Genomic DNA, 26,819 nt, shown 5'->3' with positions numbered 1-26,819 from the left:
TTACTGGTGCTATGGCTTGTGTGATGTACCATTGGCAGATGGTTGGCCTATTTTTCATACCTTGCGGAAGCACTGTCCAACGATATGGCTGACTGGGTTCTCCCATACTGATTGAAGGCACAGAAAATGCGACTCGTGGAGCATCCTCAGGATGTAAAGGTATAGTGAAAAAACAATCTTTCAAATCAATAATGATAATACTCCAACCTTGAGGTATCATTGAAGGAGATGGTAACCCCTGTTGCAAAGGTCCCATATCCTCAATTACTGAATTTACTGCCCTTAAATCCTGTAAGAGTCGCCATTTACCCCATTTTTGTCTGGATTACAAACACAGGTGTATTCTAGGAACTGTCTGTTGGCTTTGTACGTCCAAGTTGTAATTGCTCGTTAGCTCACTCATTCAAATGGTGCAGCTTTTCTCTTGCTAAAGGTCACTGGCCAACCCAGACAGGAGCATCTGTAACCATGGCAGTTTTTTGGGTAAGCTGCCCCCGCCCCGCCGGATGGGGGGGGTGCCTGGCGGGGGCCACAGCACCGGGCACAGAAGAAGAAGAAGAAAAAAAAAAAAAAAGGCCTGAGGTGTGAGACAAGAACAGGTACTGTTACAGGCAAAAAAAAAACTCAACCCAGGGAAACTATTCATTTATTACTAAAACCAAAGAAGGATAATGAGAAAGGGAACAAGATAACCTCCCACCACCCCTCCCTCTTCCCAGGCTTAACACCATCTCCACCTCCTTCCCCTGCCCCCTGAGCGGGACTGGGCAGGAGGGGCGGGAAGAGGGAATGGGGGTTACAGTCAGTTAATCACACGTTGCCTTACGCTGCAGTTTACTGAGAGGAAACCTACAATAATAACAAAATATAAGGACATTAATATATACAAAATGAACAATGTACAATCTTTCACCACCCAATGTCCAAATGACCAATACTCCGTCTGCCTTTGGCCCAGCTCCCTGCACCTGCTCGTTAACGAGACTTGGAAAGCCAGGCAGTGTCCTTGGTCTCATTCACAACAACTCTGATCATCAGAGCGTTTTTATCAGCGTTCTTCACATACAAAACCCAAAGCTTCTGAGAGGAAAATTAACTCCATCCCTGCTAAAACCAAGACAGTATTCACCCCTTATTCCATACCATTTACGTCATGCTTATACGCACACACACAGACTGCTTATACCTGTCTAGGAAACTTTTAATTTCCTCTGGACTGTAATCTGTTAATTTCTCTGTTTGCACTGCCTGTCCGTTTCCACTTCAACATCTTTTAACGCTGCGCCTTGCACGGCAACAATACCAACCTGGATGTGTCACTTGTTCCAACGGGGTCGACCTGCGACACCGCACACACCAGAACACTCAGCTGTAGCACAAATATAGATCAGCTGGAATAAGCTCACGTCCACACCAACAACACTGAACAGTAACAAGTATGACAGGGTTGACACAAAGGACACACACACAAACACGCCACCTCTATAACGAGGAAGCTCCAAAGACTGAAGGCTCCTTTTCCAGATCTATGGGACCTGGATCAAAGGGATTTTCCGGCTCGCTGTTAGTCTTTGTTTCTACGGGCGGAGGAGCAGACGGGGTAACGGGTGCTGTCGGATCCCCTTTCTGCGCGTGATCCTTTAAGGCTTCAAACATTACACGCCACGCCGGTAATAACCTTTGAGCAGCAGGGTCACCCCGCGTTGCACAGTCCCACAGTCAAATACCTATGGTGTCCCAGGTGCCCATCGTGTATATATTAGAGGTGTTAGCATCCGATACGTGAGCGGACACCCAAACCAACAAGCTCTTCAGGTCAGTGTTATTAATAGCACAATTCTGTTCCTCTAACACTTTTGTTAGAATCGTTAAAGTTGATTTATGTTCCTTTGAAGCGGTGCTTCTCGTCGTTCCTAGCAGCAGACACAGCTGCATCTCATCGTACTTTAACCCACAACTTCCGAGGATTTTGACAGATTCTAACAAATTTCTCTTCGGCTGACACTGAAGACCCCATCTCCCCTGGCTGCTCACCTGCGTCCGATGCGCAGATTTAGGTCTCGGGGACCACGGCTCTTATCTCCGCCACTTTATCGTTGGTCTCGGGGACTGCGGCTCTTGTCTCCACCGCTTGCAGCTCTTGTCTCCGCTGCTTTTTTGTCCAGCCAGGGGCTGCCACCGGTTGCTCTCTTTCCACGAGTCAAGGTCCCTGTTTGAGTGCCATATGTGGCAGTAAAAACACGGACTCCGTGGATGGTGTTCCGGAGACCTCTATTGTTAGTCAGCGTTAGTCTTTTATAGTCTATCTAAGTTACATGCAAAGTGCACACACTTAATCATCTAATTTGATTGGTAGCCATATACTGTTCACGCGCCTTATGCTTCATTTGGATTGGTTGTAGCTTTTCGGTTGTCTTTACAATTTTTGCCTTTGGTATTTCCTTATCTTGTGCTAGTTGCTGTTTTTTGTTATTGAGCAAGCGGTGTTCAAGGACATAGCCCAAATTCGTCAATGTCAAACAGCTGTGCTGCACTCTCTGCCTCCACATTCCACTTCCACCAGACACCTCAAATCTCAGATCAATCTACATCAACATGTAGATTTTACAGGGTTTGAGGAGAAGCGACCTTTAAGCAAAAATAGATTCTCAACTTTTGCTATCACAGCTCTGGCATTTCACTAAAATAAAAGCCTCTATTTCAGCTGCTGCTTTGGTATCTGAAAATGTGTCTGGTTCTGTAACCACCTGTCCCCCACAATTCATAAAAGCACACTGAATATATGCATTAAACAAGTCTACACCCAGAAACACACACAGAAGTCAGGTTAAGCTATTTCATAGTCCTATTTTACAGAAGGTTGAAATAAAACTTCACTCAACTTTCTCTAGTATGGTAGTAGTAATCCCAAGGAAGGTATCCAAAAGTCTTAATTTCTGTCTTATGCTGTACAGAGGTGTTCTGCACTAGCAGCATTTCTCCCTTTGGCTGTTTTTCCTAACACTGGAAATAGTGGACAGTTTCTCAGTTGATGGGTACTGCTTCCTTTTACTTGGGTAACTAATAACAGCAGTTGAGGAGCAAGGAGGGTGTTGGGTAGAAGGAAGTTAATTAATTTCAGGGGTTTTAATCTCTTTTCTTTTGTACCAAACCATAAAACAAAAATTCTTCGGGAGCCAGAACATGTACCTCCAGTAATCGAAAGAGAGGCAAGGATCTGACTAACAGATATTACATTCCATTATATGGTCTTGAAATCAATAAACATTCCACTTTCATGCAGTGAAAAAAGACCAGATTTATTAAAAAATCTTATCTGGAGGGTTTGCATTTCAATAGGATGTGAATTTGCATATCTTAACAATAACCTCCCATCATTCTGTCTGATCTGTGCTCAGTTGGCCATACAGATCACTTTATCTTGAATAGATAGTCACTGGTTTAATAAACCCTTCATAGTATGCAGGTATAACAATGGTACTTCATTGGATAAAGGAGGTATTAAAGTTCTTTTTCTCAAAATAGAGGTGGCCCAGCTAGTGATTAACTTTATATCTCTGTACATCCCTGTGCTGAATACGCAATTGAAGGAGAGTATTCCCATTATTCACATTAAAAATGGACCAGCTCCTCAGAGCTGCTGTTAACTCCTCATTGCCCATGGCAGCTGTGCAGACATGGGAGTCAGCAAAGCCAAGGCTGCCAAGGATGTTGTCTCCAGCAGTGACCACTACCTGAGACATCAGGAAAAGGCAACACTTTTTCCCGAAGTCGAGTCCCTCTCCACATACAAAGTGTGATCAGTGCCGAGCTGTTTCATAAAGGAGGCACCTTCTCAGTGCTAGATGGAAGCAGGGTCAACACACTGCTCAGCTAAGATCCAAAAAGGCTTCTAGGCAGATAGCTTAGATAATCTATTTTCAATGAAAAGTGGGAGCTATTCTTCCCTGTCTCTCCCAGGCTTTGACTTACTCTCTGCTTCCACTTTCCACACAGAAGCTCGTTTTCCACTGGTTGCCCTTTACAAGAGATGAGTCCATGCCACAATTCCTGCATCTTATCTTGTCATCTCAAAATGTTTGGTTGCGAGCAGCATGCTCAGACCCTCCACAGGAGCAAAATGAGTCGCTGACAAATCACAGGGCTGGCTTTTGCCTCCTGCAGTCTCCATGAGGACAGACTATTATTTACACATGCCTACTGTTCGAGGCTCCTGACCACCTTTTCTCATGAGACACAGGACAGAGCATTAGTGCCAGTGCACTAGTGACTGGGGCAAATACAATTTTCATGATGTTCTGCAATTTTGATTTCTTCATTTTTGTTTCTTTTTTGATATTTGCACTCTGACTTGAAAAAGACCTGATACTCTTCCTTTCTTGGGTACTCAGTGCAGAGCAGACAGCTGTGAGCATTAACTGTCCACACACAAAGCATAGACAACCTGCAGGCTACTGTGGCATTCAGCCCAAGCTTGTAGACCTTAATGAGGGATAATGTTCATTCAGGACCAACTCTATGGTTACGCAGCCCTGAGATCTGGACTGTTGCACATCTGACCAGCTGGGAGCACAGGAATAATGAATTTTGGGGCTGAGTGGGCATGCATGTATGAGAAAGAGAGAGTATGTCTCACACACATTCCCCAAGATACTCTTGAGAGCAATGAGAACTTCTCACACTCTCTCCCTCCTCTGTTTTCTTTTTCTCTGCTCAAGCTGTGTTTGTGCTTGCTTTTCCAAAGCTCCCATCATGAACTTTTTGCTTCTCGAGAGCTGACATGCCGATGTGCTGCCTGACAGTTTGAGCACAGCAAGGCTAGTGAATAATTGAAAGTTATTGACCTATAATAACCTGGCATTATTGACCATAAATTATTTAGTAAAAGCACACACACACCATCTCACATGAAGGAACTGAATTTTTAATTCCCTTTGTCCAGCACTGGCTCAATGGAGCTTGTCACACCGCAGAGAGGGGCACTTTGGTCCGGCATGAAATTAACATTAATCAAAACAACATTTCTGACAATGCTGTAATAAGATTCTTGGGAGGGAATGAGCACAATACTTGGAGCCACAAGCAAATTGTCCTGAGTCTTTACTCAAAGCTCTGTGAGGGCACAAACCTTTCCTGAACTTCAGCAAAGTTGACAGATTTTAAGTCTAAGGAGGACAATTTTCATCAAGCAGCCTGACCCCTGCCGTAAGGTAGGCTAGAGACTAATGAATACCAGGACCAATAATCTGTCATTGAACTGGAGCACAATATTTAGGGAGAAGGAAAAACATCCAGTTTTGATGTCAGACTTCCCACTCTCCTACTACTTTTTGTTTCTGCTGAGCCAGCTCTTCCCCTCCAAAGTGGAAGTGCTGACATCAGCTCCTTTGGAGCCACAAAATGTTGGCTGTCCTGCTGGAAAGCCTGCTCAGGGCTCATGCTTAGCCTCAGGTCCCCATTGTCTGGTTGGATCTGCAGGGTCCGGCATCCTCATCTCCTATGAAACCCCAGCAGCTTCCTGTGTCTGAATGGAGCCCTGTAGAAGTGCAGATGTCTCGGCTGCTGAGCTTGGCTGGGTCAGATAAAGATGTGAGTAACTTTAATTGAGCCAGATTTCTGAACAAGATATAATCCCAGCCACTAGCACAACTGATATATGCCCTCCTAAGCTGGCTGTCTTTGTGTCTGAATTTTGTGGCTGGCCCCTATTACGGAAAGTTTCTGCCTAACTTTTGACGGATGAAACTTTGCAGCTTGGACCTGTTCCTGATTATCTATCAATGCTCAACAAACAGCCACAAAAGCTTCTCATTAGCTTTGTGGGTGCTGTTCTTTATATACAAAATAGTCAGGCTAGCTGTGCCTGGCTTACTTTGTTTTTCAGAGTCAGATGGACAAAAGAAAAGATCTCTTTGGTTTCAGATTTGCCCGACTTGAAGCTCTTGAGAGATAATGCAAGAAGAAAATTTTTAACTCTCAGTGGTGCAGACCTGTGGTATGGAAGCAGCTGTGAATTGGCGTTTACAGCACAGAAAACTGTCAAGACGGAGGGATTCATTCCCTTGCTTTTCCAAGTTCAGGGCAGATTTTTCCTACTGACTCCAGCAGGCAGTGGGACACTCCCGCAGTCCAGAACCACTGCAGACAGGCAATTGCTGGAGTTGAAGGTGTGATCCAGTCTGTGTACTGAAGTAACTAACTTTTGAGCACATTTTAAGTACCTAATGAAGCAGGCTTCCCGGAGTAAATCCTTAATTTTTCCATCTAGGAAATTGGGTCTGCATAATTTAGTTGTCTATATTTAGGCAGCCAAGAGCTCCCTCTGGAGTTCTCCCAGCAGCATGTTTCTCTGCATGGGCAAGGCCAGGCGCTTACTTCAGGAAGGTATTTCATGAGATATCTGTGATTTAAGTACAATCTAAGTCTTGTCATTAAGCAAATAGGATCTCTCCCAAAATTTCCAATTTTCCTTCCAGTATTAGAGCTAAACTAGGGGATAAGGCCAGCTGGAAAGAAACAATTGAGTTTCTCTCTAAAGTCAGGTAAGGGGCATGATAACCTAGGATACAGCCTCCTTGTCTTTAAAAAATCACTGGGAGCAGTGAAGCAGAGAAGCACAGTGTCTCATCTGTATGTGCACACTGTCACTTGTGCATACTCCTAAGATAAGCCCAAAATATCTGACTACAGCAGTACATGACAATGAGGTCAAAAGATGGCTTCCAGCTCTGTCCTTCCTTCCTCTCTGTGTAATTGACTATTATACCGGCATTATTTGTGCCTTGATACCTTGGATTTATGGAGCCTGTAACAAATATAAATTCCCCTTTGCACACATCCCATTTAATCAAAATCTTGCTGGTTTAAGCAGTCTGGTTTATTAAATCACCAACATATGAAGCCATTAAATCAATTAGTAGCAGCAGTTCTGTAGTCTTGAACAACTAAGGAGTAATATTGCAATGGTATACATTATGCAGAGTACGGCACATTATAATAACACTGAGAGCTTATATAGCATTTTAGAACTTTACAATTTTGTAGGAATAATATCTAATTAATCCTCACAATGGGCCCTGAAGGTAAAGATTACTGTCTAATGCCTTTATCCATGGAGGAAACTAAGTGGGGAAGAAAATCATAGGTAATATACTTTGAAAAAGAGTTCAAGGCCATATCTTTACACAGTCTTCGTTCATAGTAAGTAGACTCCAGACTTTCCAAATTGCTTCTTTCCTTCTGAGAAAATCAACATCAAGTGACTGTTATATCCCTTTCTTATCTTCATATTATAATGTGTAATGAGTTGAGTTTATTTTAAAACATCTCTTCCTTTTTCAGGGGGTGGGAGAGACAGAGAGGGAGACCCTAAATGGATATAGAAATCTTACAGGAGTAGGTTACACTCATTACAGATAAGCACCTTTGGTAACTGCCTTTAGTGCTAGTAGTGGTTGACATCTTGTGCTTCTGGATGCTTTCGGGAATCAAATAGGCATGGTTTCAACAGTCAGTGCCAATTCATAGCCATTATTTCCCCCAACTGCATGAACCCAAGAAATTTTACTTTTCACTTTCAGCATAGAAACACCCACAAGTTCACCTGTGTCACCTCACTTATGTGATCTGACAGCAAATAACGAGGATGGTCACAGGAGCTCATCTAACTAGACATGTGTACCTATGATCTTTTGTGCAGAGACTGCAAAGATAAAAAGGTTCAGATGGGAAAAGTCGTTGCATATAGGGCATAAGAATTATGGTTAGAAGTATCTTGAAAACAAATAACATGGCAAAGATTTTGGAGAGTGATATCCAACACTAAAAACAGACCTGTTGATCTCAAATGATTGTTACCATAAGGTATTATGTTTCCTCGCTAAGTAAACTAAATGAAGTGCCAGGTCCATCATACAGAAGTAACAATGAGCTCTGACAGTAAGAGCCGATCCTAAATGTAAGGATTTTGTCTCAAGATTTTTTATGTACATTTTTGTTCTATAAAAATTAGACAAAGTATTTTTGTTTTCTTTAGTTTTCAGTAGAAAAAGTTTTTTGGGGCAGCTTTACATATTTTTACTAGGTTTTGAAAAGCAAATAATGCAGAAGTAGAGACGATGGATAGGAGCAAGAACTGTACTTGATTTGAATTTGAAAAAGAAAATGATTGATTTAGGACCAGTATCTGCTTTAAGCAAAGTACAGAGAGGAAAGAAACTGCTTAAAACAGTGAAAAGCAAATAATGCTTCTAATAATTAACATCGTCTACTGTAAAGATGCATCCATCATAAATTACCTTGCGCAATCATGTATGATATGATAATGCAAATAAGAGAGATTTTATTTTCACATCTTCTTTTTTTTTGAGTTATATTTTGGACATTAAGAATTTTCTTTTATTCTGGAATTAAAATTCTTGTTAAAAAGTTGCTTGGGTCCAGAACTTGAGGATTTAAGGAAAACCATATGTCAGGAGACTGATGGTAAAGCCTCAAAAACTAGAAACAGTGGCAGTGCTTGTAAAAAGGGCTAGATCAGGGTTATCTTTAAATACAGAGAGGTTTGCATTATACCCTAATTCAAAGAATTAATGAGTAGATTATTTAAAGTAGATGATTAAAAAAAGCCCAACATGATTGTTCTCAGTGGTCATGGCTCTAATTTATCTCATTTCATATTTACACCATGTAGCACTCAATTCACATTGCAGAGAGAGCAAGTACAATCTGGCCCAAAATTTCAAATATGCTCAGCACCCAGTGGACCAAAATTAATTTTAATTATCTTTCTGTGTATTTGAGAACATCCTGAGTTTGAAACAGAAGGTTTCTTAAGTAGTGTGATTTCTTGCTCGATTTCCCTCTCTGTGATTTTTTTACTCTCAGCATCACATCTTGAGAATATTTATCTGCTGTGATTTTGGAAGGATGCTGCTAGAAAACAGCAAGCCTTGTTCTCCTCCACACTGGTTCAAACATGTCAATGCTGCTTAGGCTTGCTACTGAGTCACACAGAAGAATCAGATCCTGGGAGTTCAGATGCATACTGTAAAAAGGTTAATGGCTAATACCACTAGAAAGTTTATAGCTGAACTTCTAGTGGCTCTGATCAACGCTCCATCTTTAATCAAATGCCACAGCACAAGAAGGGGAAGGAGGGAGGAAATGCAGTTGGATGAGCTCTCTCTTCTCAATGAGGCCTCTCTGGTTTGCCTCTTCCAACTTTATCCAAGATGAACATGCTATGCAAGCAAGCAAGGGAGTCAAGCTCACAAGCAAGTGAAAAGCAACTGAGGGTGAGGAGGAAGGGTGTAAATAACTTAGAGCTATCAGCTGTGATGCCAAAGATGACATGCTGTTTCTGGCCACTAACAGATGTGGACAGGTGAACTGTTACACCAAATCAATCATCATATTTATTCTAATTGTTTCATAATAGATCCCCAGGAGGTCAGTTAAAATGAGCTTGATATTATTAAAATTTTAATGCCCAGTTTTCATAGCTGAATGAATATTTAAAGAGTATGTCCCAGGCTTAAGTTATGATGATGAAGAAATTAATGGAATGTCTTGTTTAATGCTTTGGTACATGTTGATGCAAGAAAAGAAAAAAAGTGGTTTTTCAGGGAGGAAAAGAAAGGCAGGCAACATTTAGGCATAATTAGAGGAGGAAAGCATCAGCAATGCATTAGTATCAGACATCGTTCCTGTATCGTTCTTGTTGGATAGCTCTCAGTGGAGAGGAAATATTTATCATTTGGGAGAGGGAAACCAGGGTGTGGTCAGGGACTAGAATAGAAGCAGGTCCACATGAATGACAGATCAGAAACGTATCCCTGGGAGTCTCCAACCACATCCCTACATGGTGGAATGAGATTGTTAGCCTTTGCTGGCTGGGACAGACACAGAAAATCACCTTTGTCACCCAACCAGGGTGTTTGTTTATTCTAAGTACCCAGATCAACTTTGAAGGATGGCATAATTAATCAGAGACACTCATCAGACTGGTAATTATGTTATAGATAATTGTCAAAACATAGGACCAGATGATACCAGTTATACATAGATGAGGGAGAGGTGTAGCTCCTTTTGTGTTGGAGAGCCTGATTCTGTACGGGCTGAAACTAGCACCAGGAATTGCATTGACTCTAAGGATCTGGAATTTGGAAAGACTGTGGTGTTTTGGTTTGTTTTTTAAGCCTTCCATGCTTTTCCCAATTTGGGAAATGTTTGAGAAGCTAAGGATTTTTTTGTTTTCTCCTCTTTTTGAACGTTGTACTAATATTTGCAAGGTTCCTGCCTGTGCTTGTTCATTTGCTATTAGGAACAGAGGACTAACTTGAGCAACTGGATGGGCTTAAAATCCTCCCTAATATACATTTTCTAGCTGTGAAAAAGGACTGAAGAAAAAGTTAATGCTCTAAGTCCCTTCACAGAAAATGTTCTTCAAAGGGGCACCGTCAAGATTAAGATAATCTTATTCTTTCCCTCAGTCTTTCCTTGTTTGTTTCTTTTTTTTTAAAATTATTGTTTGTTATTTTCCTTTTTGCCAGCTTCTTCAGGAACTGCAGTGCTGATCCAGTGCACAGCTAAGGGGTTTATCTTTAGGCAAGTTTTTCAGATATCTAATTTTGAGAGCCTTTATTTCATTATTCTGGCAGTTGGTGAAAGCAGTTAGTTAATTTACACTGTTTACTCAGTTGTTTGTTAAATGGCAGTCCATGGGCAAAAGGGCTGGCTGTGGTTCTTATCTTTGTGGCCAGGCATACAAAGCCACAAGCACAGAAGGTCTAATCTTCTTGGATGGATGGTGGCCAAGCTCCTTTTGCACTCAAAGCACTGAAGTCAATGGGAGCTTGGCCTTGCCTAAAGTCTGCAGAATCAAGCCAAGCAACCATTAGTGCCAAAGGTAGCATTTGGGTCTTGCTTCAGAAGAAGAGATAAAGCTTAGAAAGGAAAGAGCACAGCAGGGAAGTGCCAACAGCCAGAGGTCATGGGCTCAGGATAAGGAAAAGACAAGAACAGATGTTCATCTCTAAGTGAGGGGGCAGGGGTTATGTCTATAATGCCTTGAGTAGTACATCTGTCTCTCTGGTCTGCTTGCCTGCCCTGCTCACATCCATGCTGAAGAGACCTCTGGCCTTGGTGGAGTGTGCCCAATACGCACAAAATCATGGCATGCCCCATATGCAGAGAACGCCCTACCTTCCACCTTATCTGCACTTCCTCAACAAGGCAACTCCTGAGCACACTCCAAACTGTGCTTCTGCCCAGATGAGAACCAGCTGCAGGCAGTGCTGGGCAATGTCAGAGCAGATCAGTACAGACAGCATCTGTGAGACCACTCAGATACAAGGTCTGAGAGCAAGCTTTAAAATAGGCAGTGCAGGCACCGATAAACCTACAACCACAAACACTTGAACTGAGTGCACATTGCAAAACTGATCTAGGACCCTTGGCACATATTCACATCACTCATTTAAGTTCTATGTTGCCACCTAGATACAGTTATTCATTAGCCATGCTGGGAGCTTAAGGCTATCTTGGTTACATCTATATGGACTACCTTTGTCTATGTGTCTCATACATTCCAATTTCAGGTCTTCTCATCTATTTGTGTACATGTCTATGACACACATCTTGTCAGGTGAGGAAGAGGGTGGTAGGGAGGAATTAAGAGTCCACTACCCAGATAAGGTTTGGGATAGAGTCATTTCAGATGTAATGCATTACTAGTGAGTGCTTCCCACAAGGCAAGCCAATGTGATTTTTTTCACCAAACTTTCTAAAACACTTCCATTCCCTACTCCTTCATTAATTCAACATTCTATCAATTTGCACTACCCACGCAAAAGTATGCTTAATGTGTAATCACATAGCAATTCATGCAAACACAGCACTTACCTATATTCCCACAGAGGCAGGTTTTTGCTCTATGCCTTACAAATATAGAAGGCTGGTTGTGTAGCTAACCTATGTTGAAGCAGCTTTCCTGATTCTGTAACATTCACAGAAATTTCCCTCAGCTGAGGACCTGGGCCCTGGCTTTGTTTTTTTTCTTCAGAGAGAGGAGATAGCTTTGGATTCACTCTTATGGCCATCTAGTTTAGATCACTGTAATTCAATTATGTCACTCAGAATCAGGTACAGAGTGATTTACTTGAACTTTGAAATTGCACACACACAATTCAGTTGTAGGTGATTTTCTTGGCCTTTCCAACTTTGACACTAATATACTTTGCATTTCTTTAGGACCTTCAATCATGGCAGATTTTGCTCAATGCTTTAAAAGTTATGACCCACTCCTACAAACACATTCCTGCCAGTACCTTTACTCACATAAACAGCTGTGTTAACTTCAGAGGAATTACCATTGTGTACATGGCAGACCCCCAAAAAGTTGGCAGAAGTGGTAAAATGAAATTCTTCTTAGTGCTTTCGGGGGAGTTTTTAAACAGAGAAACCTTTCCTACTGAAGAAATAAGGAGTAACCATATTTTCTGGAAATTTCAGGGCAGTTATTAAACTATTCATACCTCCAATTAACATCTGAGCTATGTCATGAGATCATCAAGAACTACATGGCATCTTTAGGAAGCAAGTTGTTCTGGGATGGGATTTTCTTCCATCTACAGAGATGCAGTAGTGCCCAATAAACTTCTTGTAAGATCTGCTAGCTCCCATCATCCTCCTGTCCTTTGTGATTACGTCACAGCAGTGTTTCATCATAGATTTAGAGTGTCAATATCTGAACAATACCAAACACAACAGAACATGACTGAGCAAGAAAGGTGTTCTGGTTTTGTTTAGTGAGGGGGGGCCTAAGGTGGTAGCTTCTGTAGGAAACTGCTAGAAGTCGCTCCCCTTTGTTCAGTGGACTCAGACGGGCCTAGGGCAGACCTGCTGCTGGCCAAGGCCAAGCCGATTGGTAGCAGAATGTTCCGTGATAACGCCTCTGCGATAACGTATTTAAGTAGGGGAAAACAGAAAAAAAAAAGAGAGAAGAGAAGATGTGAAGCAGCTGAGTGGGGGCAGAGAGGGGGAGGTGCGAGCCTTGTGGGCCTTGCAGGCCTCACCCTCTGGCCTCCCGCCGGGCGACCAACTGAGCCTGACTTGGCCCGGCCCGGCTGCAAGAAGTGGAGAGATGAGATGTGAATGAGATGTAAAAAGATCCTGAGAGGTGTCTGCTGACGCGGAAGTCACGGACATTGCTGACGACCAATATGATCAAGCAAATGCCAATTTATTGTTGATACATCCCGGTTAATATAGCCCTTCTAATTCCATATCATGCGCAAGCTCTCTACCAATTGGCTAACTATATCATGCACGCGCTCTTAGCTAAAATATGATTCGTTAAGTCTCTTTGTTCACACGCACGGCTCTCTCCACCTGCACCCTGCTTCATGTTCAGCCCCCCCAGTCACGTATGCCAGCTGTTTTCCTTCTTCTCAAGGTTGCTTCGTTTACTTTCTCACAGGAAGCTTCATTACTTTCTCACAGGCAGCCTCATTATTTTCTCACAGGTGGCTTCAGTACTTTCTTACAGGCACCTTCATTACTTTCTCACAAGCGGCTTCAGTGATGTCCTTGAGGCCTGCTGCTCACAAACATAACAATTCCATTCGGTCTGGATTGTTCACTAAGTGCCCCTGATACTCCAGGTATCCAACAGGTGTCTGCCAGCCTGTTGTGAAGAATTTTTCTTGTGAGAGGAACGGCTGCAAACACCAAGTTCAGTGAAGAAGGAGGGGGAGGAGTAATGTGGCTCCTGGCCAAGATTCCCCTGCAGCCCATGGTGACGACTATGGTGGAGCAGGTTGTCCCCCTGCAGCCCATGGAGGCCCACAGAGGAGCAGAGATTCACCTGCAGCCTGTGGAAGACCCCACACTGGGGCAGGTGGATGCCTGAAGGAGGCTGTGGCCCATGGAGGGCCCGCTGGGACAGCTGTTCTGGAGGGACTGCACCCCGTGGAAGAGATGACCCACGCCGGAGCAGTTTCACAAAGGACTGTGGCCCGTGGGAGGGACCTCACGAAGGAGCAGGGGAGAAATGTGAGGAGTTCTTCACCCGACAATGAAGCAGCGGCGTGAAACAACGTATGATGAACTGACCGCAACCCCCATTCCCTCTTCCCCCCTGTGCTGCTTGGAGGGGGAGGAAGGAGGTAGAGATAATGTTAAGCCCGGGAAGAGGGAGGGGTGGGAGGAGGTTATCTTGTTCTCTGTCTCATTCTCCTGCTAGTTTTAGAAATAAATGAATAGTTTTCCCCAAGTCGAGTCTGTTTTGCCCGTGACGGTAACTTTAAGGATTTCTCCCTGTCCTTATCTCAAACCTTGAGCCGTTTTCCTTATATCATCTCTCCCTGTTCTCTCGGAGTGTGGTGGGAGTGAGAGAGAGACTGCGCAGTCTGGTCCCGATCAGGGCTGAACTACAACAAAAGTTTTGTTATTTGCTATTATATCCACATAGTTCAGATATAGAAATGACTGGATGTTTGTTTGTTTGTTTGTTTAACATCAGCATTTAGATACTTTTTTTTCATCAACCACCTTCATGGTACATTAGGGTATCTTTATCTTCATTGTACAGAAGAGAAAGCTGAGAAAGAGGCAGATGTAATGATATGTTCAAATTCATCCAGAAGGTTAGTGCAGAGCTGGAAACAGGCCTTGTCAGAGGTTAACACCTCTATTTTCTACACTGTATCAGACTTGCTCTTTCAGAATTTTGGGAAACATAGACAATAGAATACCTTTCCTCACAGTTTTTGATAAAAAGCCTTAATCAAACCCCCCAATCTATTCTCAGTGAGTACTCAAATTTCTTAAGCCCCCTAAGGAGGGGTGGAAATACTATTATTAGATAGATGATCACTGTGGTCATCTTCCGTGGTCATACAAGCTCTAGAATCACTTTTTATCTCCTGAAGTGACTTCTTCCTTAAGCACAATCAGCAGATTATCTCAAGCACAGCTCTCTTCTGCCTTGGACATGATTTTCCTAAACATTAATGACCTTTCAGTGATCTTCAGTAATCTCTCCCTCTTCTCACTTTCCTTCTTGTCTTAGATCACATTTGAAGCTATTCAGGGTGTCTCTATCCTTTTTTATTTTTTTTTTCCTTTCTTCTTCTTTTTATCTCTGCATTTGTCCATTCTCAAGCCTAGTAGAGTCTTTGTCCTGGCTAGAAACACCAAGTATATTAAAGACTAAAGAAGAAGTGAGTCAGACAAGAATGGAAAGAGTAGTAGGAACAGTGAGAAGAAGAAAGATGGAGACAATGAGAAATCAGCTGTCTCTGCTTCCTATTCTTCTGTCCCAGGTGATCCTTTTACCTGCTCTAAATTAATATCAAAGCCAGAGGGAGCAGAAAAAGGTTAGTGGGGAAGAAAATGACAACCTTAGGAAAAAAAAAATCATGATGCAGAAAAACATCTGTCCCCTATCTAATTCCTGCAGTGGCCTGTAGCTGATGGCGCTGGGATGTCAAGCTCTGACATTTCGTTTCTGAGGAGAATTGAAAAAGGGCTTGCTGTAATTCATTGCTTCTTGTAACTCAAAACCTTTTTTTGCCAGGAGTACCTGTGCTCCCTTTTAACAGTGACACCACAGTGGCTGTAATTGGACATGAAAAATGATGTTGTGTTTCTACTTTCAGGGAGGATTGGCGTGGGGGTAGGTGCAGCAATTGCCAAGTTGGTATGAGAGGATGACATCTGGCATGGTTTGAATGGGTTAGTTTGAGGCAAAAGGAAGGAAAACCCAAAATGAAGGGTATGAAGTGTAACAAGTATGATCATCTTGTCCAAGGTGTGCAAAGGTGATAAAGGTGTAAAGGTGGTTTTCAGCAGTGATGAACATACAAAGGATGAAATGAAAATGAGAAGTGTGATGCACCTGAAGTTCTAACTTCTCCATCAACCCAAGTGCTTATGGCATTTGTGGTAAAAGGATGTGCAACCCCTCTTCCTGAAATGGGACCAATTCACAGCTGTATTGGTACCCAGTGCCCGTATTTTCCAATACAGACAAGGAATCTGAGACACAGGTTATGCCTGAGGCCACACTGAGAACACAGTTGTGAATAAAACTCTGGTTTGCCATCCGCTTGACATCCTTTTGGAAATTGAGTCTGTCATATGTAACCATAAACCCAAATTAAATTTTTTTGTTCTTGCCTAAATCCCTTAGTGCCTCGGTGGTCCTCAGCACACCTCTGTTATGGCATTGCTGCTAAGTGAGGCTCTTCAAAGTAAATTTGTGGCCAAATTGGACTCTGAAACATGAATGAGGATAAACACAATGTCCTGATTTATTATGGTTTGATGACTATTAGGCATTCTGGTACCATAATGTCAGGAATCTTCACAGCTTATGTAGAGAAAAAAAAATTTTAGTCAGGTCCTAAAGGACAGGAGGGAGGCTATAAAGAGGAGATAAACTTTTTCTGGGTTAACTAATGGTAAAATAGTATACTTCTTTCACTGTGGCAGAATGGAGATAATACAGAATAAGGAACCATGATCATATTTCAAAGGAGAGCACAAATGCATCCATGCGCAGAGGAGAGAAGGACCATTGCAATGTACAAAAGTGTAGCACATCCTAGAGGAGAGCCTAACAGAGTTAATCCAGTCCATCTGTCAGTTTAAATGCTGGATCAGCATACCTAGGTCTTTTCCCATGTTATCAAATATCTTTTGAAGACTTCTAGTGATAAGGATCAATAAAACCTCACGGCCACATCTGTAGTTCCTATGATTCCATATGGATACCCATGGCATTAATCAGATTTGCTGACTGGCAAATCTTTCTCCTAGCACACTGTCATGGTTCACCAAGACAGGACAGATATTAAAGATTTCCTTATCAATATTCCTCCAACCACTATTCAGAAGACTGCAATTTTTGAAGTATAAACTTTGGTTTCTTTGCATTAAACCCATGACAATTCCCAGCTGAATAGTAAGCAGAAAGCTTGAATTCCCTTCTCCCCAAGAAGGTGTTTCCCAGGATTGGTGAAGGTACATCTTTCTGCCATATTATTTCGCCACTTAGCCCTTTTCTGCTCCCCATACAAGCTCCTTGCTCCCAGAGTGTCTGCGTAAAAAAAAAAAAAGTTCCATAAATGGAGAGAGGAAACTTAAATATTTTCCTCTCAGTGTTTCTCCCTATAATTGGTATCTTTCATGTCAAGATGATCTCAATTTGTATTATGAGCTCTGTGCAGGGAGCACTTTCTCTTTGGTCTATAAATAAATTGTCAAGTGTATAAATCGTAGTGTATATTAAATTACACTAGCCTATTACTTATTAATTTCCCCAGTTTTTTCTTCCTCTGTTGGATGCTCATTCACTCCCTCTTTTTTTTTTCCCTTTCTTAAGGATTGTCTTCTTTTTTTCATGCCTCAATCTCAAAAAAAAAAACCACCAACCAAAACCCCACAAATATTAGTCTCCTCTCATTTTTACTAAATGGTCTGATGATCTTTTCTGCCTTTTGCAAATTGATCACATCCAACTCTGAAAAAGAGCAGTTCATCGTTACAGTTGTGGAAGCAGGGGCTGATAAAAGGTTTGTCCAGTACCAAATTCTTTGTTGGTTTTAGCACTTCAACTGTCTGGAGTTTGTTGGATGATACAGGCATACAGGAGAGCAGAAATTGCTCAGTAGTGTCTGGAGCCATTGATCCTTCTCTTCCTGAGTGCAAGTTTAACTGTAGTCAGTTTATGGCTAAGTACATTTTCCTCTAGAGACAACAATGCAGCAGGATCTGCTAGGCTCTCCATCATCTTAACGTACTTGTCAGCCAGCTTTATAACTTTTTATTGCTAAATATGTGTGCAGAGCAATTAGAATAAATCTAAATGATTATGAACTACTATAAAAAAAAGGGAAATTAGGAAAAAGAGAAAAAAGAAAACTAACAGCCTTGCTACCCAACTGTGATAAGCCACAAATAAGGGAGGGACAGTATCACCCACCTGAAGGCACCCTGTGACAGTCATCAGCCAATTTGAAATATTTTGGGAGATTCCCATTGCCTTCTGACTTCCTGCTCCTTGTGATGACGCCTGTTTGAACTTGCACTTTCTTTGGTCGCCAAATCTAATGATAATTTCATTCCACATGCAGAAAGGTATTTTGAATAGTCCATATTCATAGTGTATGGAATGCTTTCAGTGACATGGAGGAAGAGGCAGGGAAGGGCTTTCAGATTAAAATCTCAGCTGGTTCTGATCCAATCTGCATCTCAAGCTATTAACAGGAGGGGTATATCCTCACCCCTGTTCATCAGACACCCACATCATGTTAAGCACTACCAGTGAAGATGATTGTGGATATCTGTTGCCCTGTCTCCTGGGAGTGAGCAGCTCTGGGGATAATGATGGTCCCAAATGCTTGTTTTGAGAGAGAGAGGTATAAGAGTAGAGGGGGAGAATCACCTCCCTCAACCTGCTGGCCACGCTCCTCTTGATGCAGCCCAGGATGCCGTTGGCCACAAGGGCGCATTGCCGGCTCATGTTGAGCTTCTCGTCCACCAGCACTCCCAAGTCCCGCTCCTCAGGGCTGCTCTCCATCCATTCTCCGCCCAGCCTGGATTTGTGCCTGGGATTGCCATGACCCAGGTGCAGGACCTTGCCCTTGGCCTGGTTCAACTTCATGATGTTGGCACAGGCCCACCTCTCCAGCCTGTCCAGGTCCCTCTGGATGGCATCCCTCCCTTCCAGCGTGTCAAAGGCACCACACAGCTTGGTGTCATCGGCGAACTTGCTGAGAGTGCACTCTGTCCCACTGTCCATGCCGCCGACAAAGATGTTGAACAGGGCCGGGCCCAGCACGGACCCCTGAGGGACGCCACTCATCACAGGTCTCTACTTGGACATTGAGCCGTTGACCACCACTCTCTGAGTGTGGCCATCCAGCCAACTCCTTATCCACCGAGTGGTCCATCCATCAAACCCCTGTCTCTCCAGTTTAGAGAGAAGGATGTAATGCGGGACAGTGTCAAAAGCTTTGCACAAGTTCAGGTAGATGATGTCTGCTCTGACACAGTAGTGTTTCCAGAGGAAACTACTAGAAATTTTAAAAGTTATGTTTAAAATTTCATGACCTGTGTGAAATTAGTCAGATCCCTTTCCCAATGTGATTCAACAGAGCCCCTGTCAGGTAAATGGGGTAACACTGATTTACCTCAGACCAAGAAGCATTCTGTACTCTGCAGTTACTTATTTGCTTACTAATTGCTTTTTCCCCCAATTGTGGAGTAAATTCTGATGCTAACTATGATACATGGTAAAAAAAACAAAGCAAGCTTCTGTATATGAATGTTTGATTCCACCATTAATTATGTATCTCTCTTTGCTCTTTCTTACAGATGAACAGACCCATCCAGGTGAAACCAGCGGACAGTGAAAGCCGAGGAGGTAGTTGACTGCATTGCTTTCAGCCACAGTGCTAAGTATAATTGTTGTCTCTGGCTTCTCTCAGGCAATGCGCTGATCAATTAGTAACATAATCACTGCCAAAGAAATTCCCTCTGCAGCAAAGATTCTCTTTATTAAATCTCCTTTACTTCATCTCCTTTTCCTCATATTCAATTATTATTTTATTTTAAAAGGTAGGCAGGTGCCAGCGATTGCCTGGGAAACAAATAACTGCCTCGTTAAGAAGTGAAGCATCAGGTGCTGACTTAACCAAGTTTAACAGCAGTGATGGCAACATAAGTTTTTCAAACCTATGTTGGGCTGAGCTGCAGAGGTGTTTAATTTTGTTAGGTTAAAGCAGATATTTTATGGTTTCTCTGACCATGTTGTTTCTGCTTGGACTGAAGCAACTCTGCTTTTGGAAAAAGCAAATTCTGAGGTAGCAGGGTTTTCTGCACCTGTATCAGCTTATTTGGATAAACCGGTTGTGGAAACTGAAGACTTCTCTCAGTCCCAGGGAGTTATTCAGGATTTGCGCATGTGTAGTTGAAATCAGGAGCTGGTCTTTTGCTTTTCGATCCTGCACAGTAGATTTGGAAGGCTTTGCTAAGTGTCCATTCAATAGATCACCTGTGATAAGGTGTTTCCTGTAAAAGGTTTTCTACCAGAACTGATGTGGTGATGCTTCACCATATTCTTCTAATAGGAGCCTGTCAGATCAAACACAGAGCTCGCTGGGAAAGTGTGAGATGGTCTGTTATGCTGGATAAATTTTGGTTCTGCTTTTTTTTAATATCTATACATTTATATATATACACAAATATATACAATGACATGATGCTTCCTATTTCTCTATCATTATCTCTTTGTGGAAAAAAAGGAGAGGCTTTTGCCCATATATGCAGTAAAAACACTAGTGCTTACATATCATATAAATGTGGGAGTAGATTTTGTCATTTGTTAATGATGTGGCTCTTAGATGTGTGAAAACTCTCATTTCCACCATGGATGTAAACTCTTGCTCATTTATGGGATGACTATCTGTGCTGGCATTAGTGGAAATCCCCAGCAACAACTAGTTAAAAGGAGTAAGATGTCTTACAGACAAAAGGCAATGAAATTGTGTTCTTTTTTCAGTTGAAAGCTTTGGATTCCAGAGGCTTTGACTGTGTCAGTGTGAGGCTGAAACTCTCCAGTGACTCAAGTCATTGCAAGACTTTGTACATAGCTTGTAGTTAAAGGGCTGGTGTTACGGAATGGTGAAACCAGCAGGTTGACAGAGGCTCTGTAAGGAAGGGCTGTGGCAAGTTCCATTATCAAGGGCCACGGCATGTTTCTAACCTGCAACAAAGGCATGTCACATCATACGGCATTGTCCAGTGTTTTTTAACACAACCAGACCAATTTACTCCCTTTCTCTTCCCATTTGATGATCTGTCTCCATGTCTGAGTAGGAGTGGGTAAGCCATGGACAGTTGTCAATGTCGACCTCCTAGGGGAAAAGGGAAAGGCTCAGCTGCCTGGGCAAGTGAGGGGATATTATGTGCATTCCAGTGGAGTTTGTACCAACAGAGAGAGTGAAGGGAGGGCCTTTTGTCTATTTAATTAAATATACCAAAAGATAATAATTAGGCTGGACAATTTGCTTAGTGCACCTACAGGGTATGTAGCTCTCAATCACTCTTAGTTATTTTCTTTTTTAATGCAAATCACTAATAGAGAACACATGCCTGGCTTTCTGGGAAGGTTTTTCAAACTCTTCTGCTAAGAGCAGCTGCTTTCAGGAGGGGTGGTTTGAACTGCAAAGGGCTCTGGTGGCGGTTTGATTCTACATTATCTGTCATACCAGTGGTTCCCTCCCCATTGTATTTTAGGTAATTATCTCCCCAATATACAGAAACCTCATCTTTTCTCATCCTCTCTGCTCCCATATTGCTCCTATCATAAATAGAGGCCAAGTGGGTGCACTCATCATTGGTGTGAAAGACACGTTGTCCTAATTCCCCACTGACAAACTGCTTCTGGGATGGTGATGTTTCAGGACGGCATGACTCAAGGGCAACTATGGGAGAAAAGAACAATTGGCACCCAAGGGCGGCATCATTGTATGAAAACTTACATTCTTCACCAGCCCACCGGTTAAAGCAGACATGTCAAATAGAATGCTAAAAAGGAGGCCATATATCTTAGGAGCACATCAAAAGACTTCATTAGGGCTGCAAGACAGAATCATAGAATCATAGAATGGTTAGGGTTGGAAGGGACCTTCAAAGGCCATCTAGTCCAACCCCCCTGCAAGAAGCAGGGACATCTCCAACCAGATCAGGTTGCTCAGAGCCCCGTCCAACCTGGCCTTGATCGTTTCCAGGGATGGGGCATCCACCACCTCTCTGGGCAACCTGGGCCAGTGTTCTACAACCCTCAGTGTAAAAAATTTTTCCTAATATCCAATCTAAATCTACCTCCCTCTATTTTGAAACCATTACCCCTTGTGCTGTCACAACAGGCCCTGCTGAAGAGTTTCTCCCCATCTTTCCTGTAGGCCCCCTTGAGGTACTGGAAGACCGCTATCAGGTCTCCCCGGAGCCTCCTCTTCTCCAGGCTGAACAGCCCCAACTCTCTCAGCCTGTCCTCATAGGCGAGGTGCTCCATCCCTCTGATCATCTTTGTGGCCTCCTCTGAACCTTCTCCAACTGGTCCATGTCCTTCTTGTGTTGGGGGCTCCAGAACTGGACACAGTACTCCAGGTGGGGTCTCACCAGGGCAGAGTAGAGGGGCAGAATCCCCTCCCTCGACCTGCCAGATTCAGGCCTGTTTAGGTGCTGAAATCAAGCAAAACTGGTTACCTTCAGCTTGATTTGGCTTCACATGTAACAATGTCACATGGATTTCCTTCTTTCTTGGAAGCACTTTGCAAAGAGTAATTTCATTGCTCAGACCTTCGGACCAGAAAGGTCTGAAGAAGAGAGCCTCTTCTAAACTGCTGGAGTTTAGGCTATACCTGCGTGCAAGAAGTCTTAAGTCTGGGACTATGCATGCATCAGGGTTGTACCTTTGAAATTCTCATCTCTTCCTTATCTCTGAGCTGTATGTGTTGCTTGGCACATCAAGCTCTGTGGAAGCCACTTTACCAGCAATTCCCTATCTTATGCCTTTTGTGGTCTTTAAAAGACTCCCCACCCCAGAAGCTGGAGAGCATGCTAAGGAAATGTCCTGTTCCCAGGACAACCTAATTTTATGTGGCCTGCCACAACTTTTTGTTCATCTGCTCATCTCTTCTTTTATGGTCCCCACACTCATTGAGCAGGAGCAGGCAGATGGCACTGGCAAATACCCCAAGGAGACAGATAATGTTCTCCCTTCTCACAGTTGGGGGAAAAGATCCAAGCTTATTTCTCCATGAACACATCCCTTTTAACTCTTTCAGCATCTCCATAAGCCCAGTATGACTCCCTCTAATCTTTCATAGCTCAAGTAGAGCCAGGCACAGACAGGGACTTGCAGAAGTCATACAACACAGGTGTGCCAGCCTTTGCTGTGACCATTGCACTTGTAGGGCTAAGACTATTAGTTGGGCAATAACAGCTCCTATCTTCACATTTTATGAGGTCTGGACTCAAGACCTCTGGATAAATCATTTACCACCCCCAGGGCCTCATATTCCCTTTTCTTTTCCTTGGTGCCCACAACAGTTTAAACAATATCTCTCTCCCTCTTTATCTTCCTTTACAGTTTGAAAGGAGATTTCCAACTCCATGCTAAATCCTCCTCCTAAGTCTCATACATCTCCTCTTCCTGACATTTGCCCCAAACATGATTAATTAGCTGGTTTTCACTTTTTTTGCAGGATGAATTAAAAAAAAATACCCCCATACCTAAATCTAAATATATTTATTAATTACATATCCAATATTAAACAGCACACTGGTGCTGAGTTGCAGTATGTCTATGTGAAGGGTAAAGAGAAGGAATGACTTTTTAAAAATAATCTAATATTCTGTTAAAAAAATCCACTCGGAGAGGAGATGAGTTAATGAGTCAAAGGAAAAAAAGAAAAAGCAAGAACCTAACCAGAGGCTGGGGAAGTGTCAGGATGAACAGAAAACCTTGGTATCATTGACAAGGTAGGCTCCTGAGGAATGGCTGTTGGAGATGCTGTAGTATTAAGAGGGAGAGATGCCAATGCCTTGAAGTGCATTCACCTCTCTGTCTGTCTAGTCAAGGACTGGTGAAGGAGCTGGGCCTAGGACAACGAAGGCCACCTTAGATATCCCACAGTCTGGAGCATCACTCTGGCCCCTTCTGGCCTATATGTCCTGTTTTTTTCCCCATGTGAACAGGGACATATCGAGTCCAGGTCAGAATCAAGAATCTCACCCAGATTTGGACATTCTTCCTTTCTCTCAGTTCAGGTGAAGCCACAGTCTTTGAAAGGAAGAGCTGAGCTTTAGAGCCCATTGTGCATGATGGATCCTTCTACAGCAATGCTCAAAGCCACTGGGTTCAAAGGGAAGATCTGTCCATTGGATTTTGTTCCAGGTCTGAATATCTGTTAAAATCTGTAGTGTTTTCCCTTTAGCCCTTAAATAAACCTGATCTAGAAAGAGCATTTTAGTACTCATGGAAATCTTCTCTTTCTAGGTGTGGCTTGTTGAGGGACTGATTACAGTCAATGGGAAATAAAAATCTCCTGATTCATTGTGGAAATTCAGGATTGCATGACCCCACTGACAGCTGACACCTTGTGTCCTCACAGAGCTGTATATTCACGCAGGCAGAATGTACCAGCATGCAAATGAATTAGTTAATTCAAAGTGGCTCTGGATGGCCCCATTCATGCTCTGCACTGTCTGGTAAGACTTAACTCTGGGGGAGAAAAAAGGCTCTGGTGGATCCTCATGTGTAGTGCTTTATATTCAATAACTCTGCTGAAGGTTGATGTGCTCCATTCCACACTCACCTGATGAAAGAGTATAAAGGACATCAAACTTTTGTTCACATCTGCCCTTTCCATCGTGATTGAAATCGATGAAAGAGTGCCCATCAATAGGAACTGGAAAAGATCCACAGAACATTGTGTTCTAGCATATGTCCTAAGGACAACCTTTTAAAATCAAATATTAAGGGAATAAAAGGAAAAAAAAATCATATTGCACATTTTTCATAAAGCATCTGTAACATAATAGTTTACTGACAAGAAGGAGGAGAGTCTAGAGCAGAGTCTGGGGAGAGGCTGGGGAGCTCATTGCCTTCAGGTTTTTATATCAGTTCTTTTCTCTGCTACCATGCAAGTTTTGATCAATTATGTAACTTCAATTCCCTTCTTCTCACTCTGCATTGCCTACTTAGGTTGTGATATGCTTTTATTTTCTCATTTCTTGTGGCTAGTGCCTTTGGCATTCTTGCATGTCAGGCTGTCAGTGTCATAGGGTTAAGACACCAATGAAAGCCTGTACTTGTGCCCAAAATGATGCGTACAGGACCAAAAATAAAATATGGTGGATGATCAAGGACCCTCACACTGCAGGCTGATATTTGGAAGTTTTTCAATGACAGGACCAAAATAGAAGAAGTGGTGGGAGGAGGAGAGTGGAGAAAATAAACATGTAATCCTGTAAGAAAATCCACATTTGTAAATACAGCTCAACATCCTAGGTGAACTCAGGGACACATTACAATCCTAGTATCTTTTTTTTAATGTAAAGGTTGCTTGTCAATGGAGTTTTATACAGCATTAATAATATATTTATAGATACACTACACAATTTATTGCAGAGCATTTATGGCACTGAACAGTTAGAATTCATTATGATAATCACTCCTCATGCATCGACTTTATTGTAAAGGTTTTGCTGATCATTATAATTGGCTTGTTATTACACAGGGATATAATAACACATCTGTATAGTAGTTTATAGCACATCAATAGTAAATACATTCCCTTTATTGGAAGCAATGTGCATTTTATTAGAATATAGCTGAATAAGTGCAGTCCGTGTAGACAAATGAAGTTTCTAATGAACTGTCTCACAAAAGAGTTGAAATAACAATCCATTTATTATGTATTTTTCTATTGACGAAGTTGTAGCTATGGTTACATGGGCATTTTTTAAAAAAAATGGAAGGCATGTTTTACTGTTCTTTCAGAGAAGCATTTAGTGGAAAGGGAACATATAGGCCATTTTTTTTGCCTGATGTTTAATAAAGTAAGGGTGACTGATGCGTGCACCTTACAGATTTAATTTGCTTGTTAAGATTTTCCAAGCTTCTTCCTTGTGCATTTGGTCTGACATTCACAAAGGATCAAAATGTTCTCACACTGAGTCCAAGCCCAGCTCCTGGAACAGTGATGCACCAACATTCCCTATACAGTCAGCAATGAGTTAGGTATGAGGGGCTTGGTGTTGTCTTTACTCCTATTGTGTGAGTTCTTTTTCTGTATTTTACCAAGCAATACTTTAATGAAAGTGCACAAGCAATCCCTGGGAAAGACCTGCAATGAATAACATCCCACCTTTCTCCACATGTCAAAATATTGCTGATTGCGGCACCAGGAAGGCAGAGGTCTTAGAAGAGGTCTGGTGCAAAATGTAATGTAAGGAGGAATGGCAAAGAGAAGAATTAGTACAAAAGAAACTGAGGTATCTGGCAGAAAACTCACTGGTTGCAGGTCATTTAAAATTGGGATAAAAAGAGGCACGTTTTGTACTTAACAATAAAAAATGGTGTAAGGTATCCTTTGACTCTAGAGTAATCCTGAGTCTTTCTGGAAAGTGAGTTTTAGTGTGATGTAGGAGCTAGGAAATGTCTGGACTATAGTCAGCATCCTCATCTGTTGGCACACAGAGATTATTATTGAGTAATCTAAAATAAGACTGGCTCAACCCTGCAGTTTTGATGCAGACTGAACTCTTCTCTGAGTGGGAATTTCAGTGAGAAGGGTTTTGCCCCTTGCCTGCTGAGATCTCAGATTATAGTATCACAGCTTGCAAGAAGTTTTAAGACTCAAGAGATACTGAAGGTCGAGAAAACTTTTCTCCAAGGCATACACATCATTTTCCAGTTGCTATATGTATTTTTCAGTATGTATGTGAAATCAGTTTGGGAGGTAGAAAATCCCAATGTAAATAATTTAGCTTTCTGAGTAAACTATCTAATGCTTTTACTCAGAAACTGGGCCTCTTAGGAGCCTTGGACTTAGGTATAGAAGAAATTTTAAATAGGGCTTCTATGCCACTGTCCTTAAAATGTTATATTTCAGGCAGGACTCAGTATGCCTAGCTTTAGCATCAAAATATTATGCATATAGTCTAAATTAGTCATCTAGGCTCCTTCTGTGGACAATGGAGGGAGAGAGGTGCTTCCAAACTGTGATTCACTCCATCCT

General features: G+C 42.3%; 1 protein-coding gene and 1 long non-coding RNA gene across 2 annotated transcripts in view; one reads left to right on the top strand and one right to left on the bottom strand.

Annotated features, from left to right (window-relative positions):
- Nucleotides 1-26,819, top strand: part of LOC104482491 (CUGBP Elav-like family member 4) — an 829,267-nt gene that overhangs the window by 436,994 nt on the left and 365,454 nt on the right. Inside the window, 1 exon segment of the mRNA XM_086769726.1 lies at nt 19,384-19,432. Coding sequence (XP_086625852.1) covers nt 19,384-19,432 — 49 coding nt within the window.
- LOC147596652 (uncharacterized) overlaps nt 1-26,819 on the bottom strand; it is a 322,521-nt gene that overhangs the window by 266,104 nt on the left and 29,598 nt on the right. The gene's annotated exons all lie outside the window — the stretch shown is intronic.

The sequence above is a fragment of the Chlamydotis macqueenii genome, chromosome W, assembly GCF_036417535.1.
Source record: "Chlamydotis macqueenii isolate bChlMac1 chromosome W, bChlMac1.mat, whole genome shotgun sequence".
Classification (NCBI taxonomy): Eukaryota; Metazoa; Chordata; class Aves; order Otidiformes; family Otididae; genus Chlamydotis; species Chlamydotis macqueenii.
This window is presented reverse-complemented; position numbering and strand designations above follow the sequence as displayed.